This window comes from Ursus arctos, unplaced genomic scaffold (genome assembly GCF_023065955.2).
Source record: "Ursus arctos isolate Adak ecotype North America unplaced genomic scaffold, UrsArc2.0 scaffold_19, whole genome shotgun sequence".
NCBI classification, from domain to species: domain Eukaryota; kingdom Metazoa; phylum Chordata; class Mammalia; order Carnivora; family Ursidae; genus Ursus; species Ursus arctos.
Genome location: NW_026622863.1, coordinates 27,376,864 through 27,389,672, shown reverse-complemented (window position 1 = coordinate 27,389,672; position 12,809 = coordinate 27,376,864). Strand labels below are relative to the sequence as shown.

The 12,809-nt window shown below is 48.2% G+C and overlaps 1 protein-coding gene across 1 annotated transcript in view; it reads right to left on the bottom strand.

Annotated features, from left to right (window-relative positions):
* The window catches only part of HYDIN (HYDIN axonemal central pair apparatus protein), a 375,249-nt gene that overhangs the window by 134,967 nt on the left and 227,473 nt on the right, over positions 1 to 12,809 (bottom strand). Inside the window, exons 24-25 of the mRNA XM_057314225.1 lie at positions 888 to 1,025; positions 15 to 174 (exon numbers count right to left, since the gene is read on the bottom strand). Of these exons, the coding sequence (XP_057170208.1) occupies positions 15 to 174; positions 888 to 1,025 (298 nt within the window). The remainder of the gene's footprint in view (positions 1 to 14; positions 175 to 887; positions 1,026 to 12,809) is intronic.

Sequence of the window (12,809 nt, the reverse complement as noted above, 5' to 3'; positions counted from 1 at the left end):
AGTGTGATACTTGCCGATGCTCCTGTCTCTGTTTTTGTTTTAGAGGAAGGACCCTCGACTTGCCAAGCCATGCTGTGGAGAGGAAACCGTACTTGTGAGATGACCACAGTGGGCACTTCTACTTTCTTATATTCTCTTTCTTCACACCCGACATCTTCATCCGTAAGGACATTCCTGGAGAGGGAAATGAAATATGTTGAATCACTCATTCAGCAACCAACACAACACAGTCTTCAGCCACGTCATAGCCCCACCTTCCTCTTCCTATCTCCCATACTGCACCCCAAAGGATAAGTGGGGTTCTCACTCAAAGGATGCTTTTCTCAAGCAGTCAGCTGGGCAGTGCTCTGTTATTCCCTGTGCCCAAACATGGAGTCTGGGGCATCAGGCTGGCCAATTTTCCATAGCCTTCAACTCTTCTTTCCTGGCCTACGGAGCCCATATCCAAATTACGAAAAATTTTGGGAAGCTCTAGCAATTCTTCAGACAATTTGCTGTGTCCCCAGTGCTCAATGTTAAGTTTCATTATTTACTGGAGCATTTTATTGTGAGGATATACTGTTTGGCCAATTGCCATATCCTTTTCTGCTTGCTACCCTTGGCCTGACCCTGGCTGCAGACCCTGGACAGATGGAGAGGGCAACGTGATGGGAAGGGCTTAGTCCTCCAGGGCTCGGGAGGCCATGACTTCCTGAGAGCAGAAATGATTTTCCACTCTATCCCAGAGGCACAGTCCAGGGCGTCATGCACGGAAAGCACTCACTAAACTGTTGACGAGCGAGGGGCTGGATGAATAAGTAAGGGACGAGTTTGAGAATGGAAGTCAGTCTGGAGAAAAAAATTGGCTATTTTAAAAAACTCCATTCTGGCTTTGCATTTGCACTTACTTAACGAAATCATTTAGCTCCATCTCCGGGGACTCTATTGCTGGCACTGCTGGCGAGCTGGCGGAGGCTGAGGTTACCAGGATGGACTCCACCTGGGACAGGGGGGCGCTGTAGGGCTTCCTCGGCCACGACATGAACCTACAAAGGCAGGGGGACGCAGGCATGCGTCAGTGTTCGCCAACCAGTGTGTGGTGGGAATTTATCGTGCGAGGAAGAGCAGAGACAGGTAGCGCAAATGATCGGTTATAAAAATCTACCAAGCTTTCAAAGTCGAAGGAGCGTCAGTGCGCGGAGGGGCCTGGCTCCTAGTCCAGCTGTATGGATGACAATGCGGTTATCAGAGATCGTGGCCTCTGAGGCGGCGCCTCTTTCAAATGGATGCATGGGCAATCAAAGCTTAAGTCAGGCACGTGGCGTTGCAAAGAAAGAACCAGCCTCCACCACCAGTCAGGGCTTCCGTTAGTTACCCTGCACGTCCACCCCAACCCCACCCATCCCATTCCACCGCTCCTTGTCCCCGCCATCCCCTAAGACCTTGGAGAAGAGTGCAAACACTCCTCTCAACTTCTTCCATGAGCTTCCATTTTGGTTTATTCCAGGCCAGATGTCTCGAGTTGACATTGTCTTAGGCTGAAACCACACCATTTTCGGCTGAGGGTCCATGTTGGGCTGGGTGCTGGGAAGCTCATTAAAATAAAGATTCCTGAACCCTGTTCTTGGGTAAATTCTGATTTGGCAGGTGTCAGACAGGGCCCAGGAATTATATTTTGAACAGCCTTCCCAGGTGATTCTAATATGCAGCCAGATTTAGGACCCACGGTGGGTAGGAACGGCAACAAGATGGCTAAGGACCGGAGCTGATAATTAATAGGAGGCTATCACTCAGCCTTCCCGGCTAGGGACGGTGCAGATCAACAGGGGATGATTCGGAGCACTCATTAAATCACCCCAGGTCAGCAGAGACGCCTGGGGAGACTCTGCTGAGCTGCCCCACGTAACAGCACTTGCTCATCCAACCTTTGCACACTCCTGGGATGTTGTGCTGAACGGGAAAAAAAAGCACATGGGAATATCTGTAAAGGAAAAATTCAAAGCTGTAGTGTGTCTGCAGACCTGAGGAAAAACAACAGCTCTGTTGATCATGATACCTGAACAATTGGAAGTGAGAGGTCTCTGGAAACAAAGGAGACTGGGAGAGCAGCCCCACTGCTAACAGACGGAGCCACAGGAGACAGTGAAATCTTTGTCACGATGAAGGCTTTAATTTATCATTAAAATAAAAAACCTGCTCCAAAAAATTGAAATAGAATGTTGGTGGTTTTGGGGATCAGATTTCATTTTACTCTCAGCAAGAGATGATTACTTTCCTGTTATGCTGACCCCAACAGGATCAGGTTCAGTTATTTTTAAAAGAGAGTACATAGCAAACAAGGAAAATCAATATTGCTCCAATTCCAGAGCTACCCATATCAGCGTCTCCGGAGGAGCTGGGAAAGAAACCCTCCTTTAGCTGTGACAGATCACACGAATGTCGGACACACTGTTCATCAGCCACAGTGGTTTGGGCCCAGCAGCTCCCCTCCTATTTTATTTTCAATTCTTCGGTAAGTTAGGATCAATACACTCTTTTCTGCTGCCAATTTAAAAAGTTCATCAGTCTTATTTGCTCTTCTCCCTCTACTGGAAGTAGGGCCGCATCCTAATAAGGCCCCCGAACATGCTTGTGTTTCAGTTAAGGTGTTGTGCCGTGGTTCAGATGATACGCGGAGACCAACACGTGTGCGTGGGTTATGTGCTGGTGTCTGAGCAGACAGCCGCAGTCTCGGTAGGAGGGTGTGTGTGGCGTGGGGAGCAGCCTTGCAGTAGACACAATGACTTCTAATTCAATGATTCACTGAGCCTGGATTCGGGGAGTGTCTGTATGAAGGGTGAAAACCACCACTGCCTGGAGAAAAGGTGTTCTGTTGGCTCATATGCCCATATATTTAAATCAACAGCTGTGGCGGCTGCAGTTGGCATACTGTTTAGATCTCTTTCACTAGGATGATGCACCCGTTCACTGGGTGCTCTGGAGTGGTCTGCTGTGTTCTTTGGCTCGGTGGGTGTTGCCTCCCGGGACCATGAGCTGCCTGGAACGTTATGCCCTCCCTCCCCTTAGGGTGTGAACTGAAGGCCAGGATGGCTAGATGAGGGTGAGGGCTCTGAATGGGACAAACTCAGAGGCAATTTACACTCCAGAGCTCCCCATGGGGTCAGGCAGATCCCCTAGTTCTCCCCTTGCCCTATCTTGTTTTTCTTACTCTCTTACAGTTTCTCCGGAGAGCCGCCCTCGATAAAACACCTGCCCAAGAATCACCATCTCGGGCTCTGTTTCTAGGGAGACCACCGCTGCACTGTATGATTCCAAAGATAAGAAAGCCAACTTGCCTCAAGGGACTCAGAGGCCAGTGCGTCAGAATCAGAGACAGAGGAAGGGGTATCATTCAGAATACAAGTGCTCTGATGGCAAGACGTGCAGAGTGCACAGTGTTGGTGGTTTTGGGGATCAGATTAAATCTGGTTCAGTTCAAGGCTGGGGGAGGGGGGTGTCAGACAGCCTGAGTTTGAACCTGGCTTCCACGTTCACACACTATGTGACCCAGGTACTGTGTTAGTGATAGAGCCCTCCTCACCTGATTGTTTGAGGCTTAATACACGGAACACTCAGCAGGGTGCCTGAGTCGGGGTAAAAGTCCAATGCCCTGAGCTGCTCCTGTGCTGGGGCTAACTGGGGAACACCTTCATTGTTGGAATTCAGATGAATTCCCTCCCTGTCTCCCTCCCTTCCTCTAACTCCACTCACCACAAACCTGCTCCAGTTGAGATTGGCCCCTGTTTTCTACCTCTAAGTGGAGACTATAATCATTGCTTTCAGTCATGTTAAAAGTAGGCAAATTCCTGAGCCCCTCTAGGCACAAAGTCCCAACCACATTTCCTTATTTATTGCCTGACTTTGTGGTCTTATAGTTGCTGAAACTCCCACATTGGGAAGCAAATGACAGATGGGGCTGGCTCAGTGCCTTCCCTACCAGCTCGTCCCAACTCTGCCACATGAGAAAGGGAAGCAAACTGCAGATATATACCCATTATGAAAGCAGCCTGCCTTAGCCCTTTGACTTGATTATGTCCCAGAATGCTCCCAAAGGGTCACCTATGCTAAAGGGGAAGTTGGTGGAACACCACCGAGTAGCTGAAATTCAAGTTACCCACACCTTCAGAGGTGAAACATAGTTTTAAAGGTTCTCAAAAGGAGTTGCAACTGGAGCTTCTAGAACAGTGGTTCTCCCTGCAGCTGTCCATTGGAATCACGGTTGAACTGTAAGATCAACTGAGGCCTGAGTCCCAGCTGCAGAGATTCTGATTTACTCGGAGTCAGGATATTTAAAAGCTTCCAACATGATTATACTGTGCACTCAAGGCTAAGAACCATGGACAAAGACGATGGTGGTAAGAAGGTCACAAAAAATTGGTGGTCAAACAAGAGCCCTGCTATGGTCTGAATATTTGCGTCCCCCCAGATTCATATGTTGGGATCCTAACCTGTAAGGTGATGGTATTAGGAGGTAAGACCTCTGAGAGGTATCAGGTCATGAGGGCGGAGCCTTCATGATTGGGATTCGTGCCCTTAGCCAGGAGGGCCCAAAGAGCCAGCTCGGCCCTTCCACCTGTGAGCATACAGCAAAAAGACACCATCTGTGAACCAGGAAGCAGTTTTCACCAGACACGAAGTCTATCTGTGCCGTCATGTGGGCTTCTAAGGCTCCGAAACTGTGAGAGATGGATGTGTGTTGCTTGAAAGCCACCCAGTCTCTGCCATTTTGTCAGAGCAGTCCAAACAGACTGAAACAGGCCCTAGTTAAGTACCTGCAGCCAACATTTCTCATCACTCAATATTAAACACTCAGTAAGGACTGCCTAACTAAATCTTCGCAACAGCTCAATGAGGTAGGCACTGTGTTGGTTCTTGGTCTTCAGATGACAAAACTGAAGCTCAGAGAGCTGGTAAGTGGCTGAGATAAGTTAGCCCAGCTCCAAAGCTTACACTCTTAACCGCTTTGCTGGACGATCTACCTCCTTAATGGGTAAGGGCTTGTCCTTGGTTACTTCTGCCATGCCAGGCCCATGGCAGTGACTCGCGGGCTTTTTCGTTTTTGGGGTAATTGGAAGCCACAACATAAAGAACAATGTACTGTCTAGAACCCTTTTTTTTGGATGATGAGGGCTCCATTCTGATTGTTATCTAGGTAAGGAAAAGCAAGCCGCAGTTGACCTTGCCTTGAAGTGACTTCCCACAGAGAGTTTTGCTGCAAGGTGAATAGTGGAGGAATGTACCCAGAATCTCCTTGAGGCTCTCCAGAGGGATTTCTGTGAGAAATGGCCACTTCTATAAAAGCTCCAGAAGGTGTCCCCACTGCTACATACTCTTCGAAAGACTGAACAGGTAGGTAGGCTGTGAAATCTCCCTTGTAATCAGTTTCAAAGACCTTTAGGAATACTTTCAAAACAGGATGGTTTTTTCAAGTTGATTTCTTTTGATGTCTGGTCTTCAGTAGATGTAGCTAGCTTTGGGGGATTTTAATTAATATGAACACGCAGAAAAATCAAATAGACTCTTTAAGAATCAGATCACGAAATGAACCAAGAAGACATAACCCTAACTCAGGTTCAAATATGCACTGATGCTTTCCACTGATTTCTTTAGAAGCCAGCTTCGCTCTCACTGAATATCTACGAGGCCGATACCCTCAGCCAGTGCTGGAGGCACTGGGAAGTGCCTTAAAAAGAATGAATCTGTAATAAGGTAACTAGAGTTATTCTGTAACAACATTAAAGCAGGACGAAAACTTTCATAACACTCAAAACTGAAATGAAAAACAGCTCAGTTCATTTCTCGATGGGGTAACAGATGAGGTATCTCAGGAAATTGGATGAACCAACTGCAAACAGAAGTAGACAGTATGATCCCCTCCAGTGATCACCTTTAAGTTCAATATGAAATGAGAAAAGGCCCATCCTCTTCAAAGATCTCCTTCAAAGTCTTGGCCTTGATCTCTTGCAGACCCGCTACAAGGGAACTTGTTTCTGGAAGCTCAGACTTGAGAGATGGCTACAGTCTTCCCATCAGTCCCAGAGGCTAATCTGACCCCCCATCAGATAAATTTGCTGGCCCATCATAGCAGGAGAGGAGATTCTAGGTGGATGGGCTGTGGAGGCCTGAAGAGGGAGGCCTGGGAATCTTCTGGGGGCATCACCATGGAGTATAATCGGGTCAGCTGGAGACGTACCTCGCTCTGTTCTCTTTCACAAGGGGCTTCAGGTTTACTAAGAATGTCACATTTATAATGGGGGTGATGCAACATTTGCTTTATTATTATAAAACGGAAATTTGGCCACAGACATGCACAGAGGAAAGGCACAAGGGGAAGATAGTCATCTCCAAGCCAAGAAGAGGGCCTAGAATGGATCCTTCCCTCATGGCCACAGAAGGAACCAACCCTGCCAACACTTTGATCTCAGGTTTCTAGCTTCCAGAACTGTGAGAAAATACATTTCTGTTGTTTTAGCCTTTCAGTCTAAGGTAAACTAGCAAACTAATGTAAAATAGCACACTAACATAAACACTCAATGTTCCCTGGAACTTTCTCTGTGGGAATTCTGGTTAGCTTATCCATATCTCGAAATTAAAAATACATATATATTTAAAATGGCATTTTAACTCACCATATTACTAGAAATGGAACTGTTTCCCTGCCATTTAAAATCAAATTCCCTTTTCTTGGTTTATGTGGCCACTTTGTTCTTTCTCAGCCTTCTTTGCCGAGTCCTCTAATTTCACCTACTCTTCCAATCAGAGTCCCCTTCTTGGGCCTCCTCGAATCACAGAATGCTAACAGGAGAAAGCGCGTTACCCTGGTATCTCCAGCACCTCACCTGCAGAGTGAAAAGAAGAAAGACCGAAGAAGACAAAACTGCGCCTTCCGCAAACTCCTTGCATGTTGTCCCTGGGCCGAGAAGAACTCAGATTTCCACCCTCATCTTTGCCATCCCCTGTTCCTGCCAGAAGTTCTTAGATGAACAGATGGGGCTAAGGGCCATCTGTAAATGCGTTGTGTGGAGCTAAGTGTCTATGACAGAGATTTACAAATCTGTTACTTTTTTTAAAAATGCATCCGTGAAGTCCTGTTCACTGGAAACTATTTCTATTGTTCACTTGGTGTCAGCAGCACCCGGCTACCCGCCAGGTTGTGCTGCGGGAGCTCAATTTCTACACTGATTCTTGCTCTATGGTGGAGGTGGGTACAGATTCACGGAGCTTCATTGTCATCTCATCCAGTCCCAGACCCTCTTTCTCCTTCTACCACCAAATCTGGACTGTTCCTCTGCTCACCCAACAGCACTATCACCCACCGACCTCGTTCCTTGAACCGCAAATCCAGGTACCAACCTTGGTATACCCTTTCCTTCCCCCTCATATCCAGGCCCTCATCAAGTCCTATTCAGGCCTCCTGTAAAATACCTCCCACCTGGCTACAGACCACGACAGTACCCACGTTACCGAGGTCCTTGGTACCACAGCTTATACATTTAACTCATTTTGGGGCTCTCACTTGTCAGTTTCTCTTTCCATTCTTTCTCCTGAAGCCAACTCAACAGCTACTCCAACTTGATTGCTGTCAAGCTCTGCTGTTACTTCTCGCTCAGGCCAACCTGATTCTCAGAGGCCAACATCGTGTCCTTCAAACATTTAAAAAAATCAAAACAGCGGTTCTCTGGTTACATACTGTGAAGTACAAGAAGGAAGAGCCAGCTGAGTTGGGGGTCCTGGCTTTTGAAGTGGCTGGGACCCCCAAGCTGCCTCTCCACTTCTCAGCGTGCATGTTTTCACACACATGTCCTTCCAGAGCCTTTGATGGTGAATGGGGTTCATGCAAGAATGAATCAGACTAATACTAAAACCACCACCACCACGACCACCACCAATGGTTTATCAGTTCAAATAGACAGGGAGGGGTCTCATTTATCTTTGCAATCTCCACAGCACCTCACACAACGTTCGGATAGAGTATACACTAAAGGTTCATTTAAATGAAAGATGGACATACAGTAATAGAATATATAGGAAAATGCTCTTTGATATGTCAGCAGGACAGTGGTTAGGGCAGGGGGTTTGCACTCAGTGCACACCTGGAGTCCGGGTCCACTGTATGGGCTCAATATCAAGGGGAGAATATTAATACTTCCCAGGACTGCTGTGTGACATGAACTAAGATACGTAATGGGGTTAGAATTGGGGCTGGCACACAATAAGCACACAATTATAGTTACTTTTGTGGTCAGAATTACAAAACCTTCCTCTCATGCTCTTAAGATCTGGCCTTACACAATTGTCTGCGGGAAGTAACTGCTGAGGGAGACATATTTTGCTCTGGAAGGCTGCTGAACGAGGTTTTTCTCAGAGTGAAGATACGAATTTGTTCACCGGATCGGTGATCTGATCCTAAGGGTTCAAAGACGGGGGATGTTATGGTTCATATGAAAGGTCAAAGCTGCAGAAGCAGAGAGGGTGAAGATGCCTATGAGGCTGGAGCTCTGCGCTCCACGGTGACAGGACAGCGGTGCTGGGACGTCGGTGCAGAGGCATTGACATGAGATGCCTTTCTGTGTCTGAGGGGCCTAGCTGCTGACTGTGTCCCCGGGGCACTGGTAAGGTCCCTCAGACAGCCTTCCGAGGAGCTGGTGCCAAATTTCATAATCAGATGCTCATTTCTTCGGTTTGGGACTCACTAGCGAAACACAAGGGGTCTGACCGGCACTGTGGTGGGCATCTTTGCTCTTCACTACCTGGGATCCAGCCTCCCTTTCTCGGCTCAGGTGCCTTATGTCCCCCTCTGGCAATCAGCCTGTCTCTCATTTGCAGCCTAGCTCTGGGCCAGCACTGGGCTGCCCAGGCCTTAGCTGAGGAATGGGCGCAGGAACCAACCAGAGCCAGTGAGTTGCAGCAAAACATGTGTCATCGCTTATTTCAGAGAAAGAGCCTCTACCTCTTCTCCCTGGACGTGAACCTGGCATATGGGAGCGGGAGCTGCTGGAGCTTCTGAGTCATCTTGCAACTATGCGTGCAGGGCCTGCCCGAGAGTGGAGCTGACACAGCAGAGGGCAGAGCAAAGAGATGGTGGGGGAGGTAGGAGGTACAGGCGACATTGCCTGACCTTGGCCCAAGCTGTGCCTGAAGGCTACACCTAGACACTTTCCGTTACATGAGCCAATGCATTTTTTTTAAGTTAGTTTGAGTCCCGTTTGCTATAAATTAGAACGAAAAAGTTCCTTATGGCATTATAAAGTCATCAGTATTGAAAATCCATTTTTTGAAGCCAGTTTGGACTGGCAGAGAGTGAAGGGAGCATGGGCACTTGGTGCTGGCAGAGTTGGGGTGTCTGGTAGGTTGAATAATGGGCATCCTCCACATGTCCCTGTTGGAATCCCCATAACCTGTGAATGTTTCCTTCCATGGCAAAAGAGGAACTCTGCAGATGGGATTAAGTTAAGGTCTTGAGATGGGGAGATGGATCTGGGTGAGGCCAATGATATAATCAAGGTGTCCTTACAAGAGGGAGGCAGAGCGAGATTCTACTGCAGAGAATAGAGAAGGGAATGTGGCGATCTCAGCAGAGAGAGAATGATGAGAAGACGCTATGCTGTGGGCTTTGAGGATGGAGGAAGGGGCCAGGAACCAAGCAATGCCAGGAATGCGGCTCTAGAAGCTGGAAAAGGCAGGAAAGAGGATTTTCCTAGACTTTCCTTAGAGCCTCTGGAGGGAGTAGAGGGAGCATGGCCGTGTCCATGCTTGGCTTACGCCTAGTGAAACGGATTCAGACTCTTGACCCTCAGAATAGGAAGAGAATAACTTTACTTTGTTTTAAGCCACTCAGTTTGTGGTGATTTGACGAGTAATAAGAAACTAATACTGCTGGGGATAGCCCCCATCCCACTGGCTTCATTCCTTGGGCTGTGAAATTGTCATCCTGGCTCAGACACACGCTGGGGAGAGTTAAGGAAGAAAGGGGCCTGGAGGGGCTTTGAGCTTGACTTGGCATTGCGCCCAAGGCCAGTTGTGGCCACTGCTTCTGTCCCCACTTTGGCCCCTTCTGCTCCTTCATCAGGGCTGTGTTTTCTCTTATGCCAGGCTCTGTGCTTGCTTTTATCGCTTATCCAAACTTTTCTGGAAGGTGGAAGAGAAAAAATGTGAGTGCAGGAGCTTCAAGCATTCTGGGGCTTGCAGGGCCGGGGGAAGGCGGGGGACAGAGAGGGATATTTATGGAAGGGACCAAAGCTTAGGCCAGCAAGAGGCACTTGCAGCCCTCAGCCTTCAGACTGATTTCAGGAGAAAATGTCTCAAAGCCGCCCCTGGGGTCCTGCTTCTCAAACATGGTCTGGTATTAACATTTATTAATGAACATTAATTAACTTTAGCCTCCCAGTAAAGGAGTGTCTGTCAGGGCTGGCGTTGACTGAGCATGTATCACACGAGAGGCACAGCTCCAAGAGCGCTGCAGGTCGGGCAGTCCAAGGTCACAGGGGGCAGGCAGCTGAGTGGGAGGGTCCGCAGAGTCCAGGCTCCTGGCCAGCACACTGAGAAGTGTGGGACAGCTGGACGCAAGGATGCCCCGGGGCTGCCTCCATGCAACCAATAAAGCTGTTTCTGTTTTTAAAAAAAAGCCCTAAAAGACCTGGCTGTGGGGAGGTGTTGTGGGGAGGACAGGGAGGTACACCAGGCTGCCTGGCTTCAACCTGGCATAGGAAAAGGATTTTCTACCCTTTATCAGAAAGAAAGGGGTCTGGGTTCGTCATCTTGGTGTCTAAGGACCCTGTAGCTCCAAAACTTTAGGGTCCTGGGGAGTTCTTCACTCAGCAGTGCTTGGGGTAAAGGACTGAAGGAGAGGAAGGGACCCTTTGAGAACCGAACGACAGCCACCAGTTTCAGATTTTCTTTCTTATCTCAGAGACACGTGCACTTTCTAGACACATCTCATTCAATCCCCACAACAGCTCTTGTAGGTGTCTACATTATCCGCACTCTACAGGGAAGTAAACCAGAGCACAGGGTCATATGGCCAGGAGGCCAGAGCCCAGATTCTAACCATTCATGTACAACTCCCCAGCCCAGGACCTTAATGACCGCTAATTTATCATGTCTCAGAGAAGCTCCATTTTGGGGGCAAAAGAAATTGAGGAATGATGCAGAGACAGATGGAAGCACCTGGAAAGGAGGCTTCCCCTACCTTCCCCCTAGTCCTTCCAGCCTCCTCTTCCAATCATTATGTTGGACAACTGATGCTCATCACAGAAAAATCAACATGAGAACACCACATGTTCCTTGGCTGCAGGGCTGGGCGCCCTTAGGCCCCTGTGCTTCATTTATCTATAATCTGGTTTGAAAACAAAAAGGCCATGCTGGAGAAAAGGGAACCCTCTTACACTGTTGGTGGGAATGCAAGCTGGTACAGCCACTCTGGAAAACAGTACGGAGGTTCCTCATAAAGTTGAAAATAGAGCTACCCTATGACCCAGCAATTGCACTACTAGGCATTGACCCCAAGGATACAGATGTAGGGACCCAAAGGGGCACCTGCACCCCCATGTTTATAGCAGCGATGTCCACAATAGCCAAACTGTGGAAAGAGCCAGGATGTGCATAGACAGATGAACAGATAAAGAAGATGTGGTGTGTGTGGTGTATATACAATGGAATATTACTCAGCCATCAAAGAGAATGAAATCTTGCCATTTTCAACGATATGGACAGAACTAGAGGGTATTATGCTAAGCGAAATAAGTCAATCAGAGAAAGACAATTGCTATATGATCTCACTAATTTGTGGAATTTAAGAAACAAAACAGAGGACCATGGGCAAAGGGAGGGAAAAATAAAACAAGACAAAATCAGAGAGGGAGACAAACCATAAGAGGTTCTTAACTATAGGAAACCAACTGAGGGTAGCTGGAGGGGAGGAGTGTGGGAGGATGGGGTAATGGGTGATGGACGTTAAGGAGGGCACTGGATATAAGATGATGAATCACAGACCTGCACCTCTGAAACTAATAATATACTATATGTTAACTAATTGAATTTATATTAAAAAAATAATAATTTTTTTTTAAAAAAGGCCATGCTGTCCATGGAGACTACTTGGCCACGTGCTCTAAGTTCCAGCATCAGCTCAGCTTTGTGGCCCTGAGCCGGGGCAGAGAGGCCCGTTGAGCTAGTGTCCGTGGGGCTGTCTGTGGCCTCCTACGGGTCAAGGCTGCTCGTGCGCAGGCTGCCCTGTGTGTCTCTTTCTCGCAGATGCCGTGAAGCATCATGTTCTCGACCAGCTGTGAGGTCACACTGAAGAGACCGACCCAAGGAGGGGCTCGTCCCTGCAGCGCTGGCTCCACCGGCAGACACACCTGCACCTTATTTTCCATCCCGGCTTCCTCATGACATGTGTATGTACGCACAGCCTGGCCTGTCAGCTCCCAAAGTCAGTCCAGAGCCCAGTCATGCACTGGGGGCTCACGTGGACGAGCAGGTGTCTAAGACGATGGCCGGCTTTCCTCGTAGGGAGTGCTTTCTTAGCATGCTTGTCCATTTTGCTTCTTTCTTTGTTCTTTTATGTGACATGAGGGCCAACTTGGAGGAAAAAATGCTCACACAAGACAGATGGTTTCAATGGCCCCATCAGAATTGCCTGCAAAGTCACACCCACGCACACATGCGTGTGTACACACGTGCGTGCACACATGGCAGATGTGTGTGTGACATGTAGAGATGGTGAGTGTCTGGGCGTCCTCATATCCTGCCCTATTAAAGAAAAAGAAAAGCCTCTTTCATGCATCTGTTTC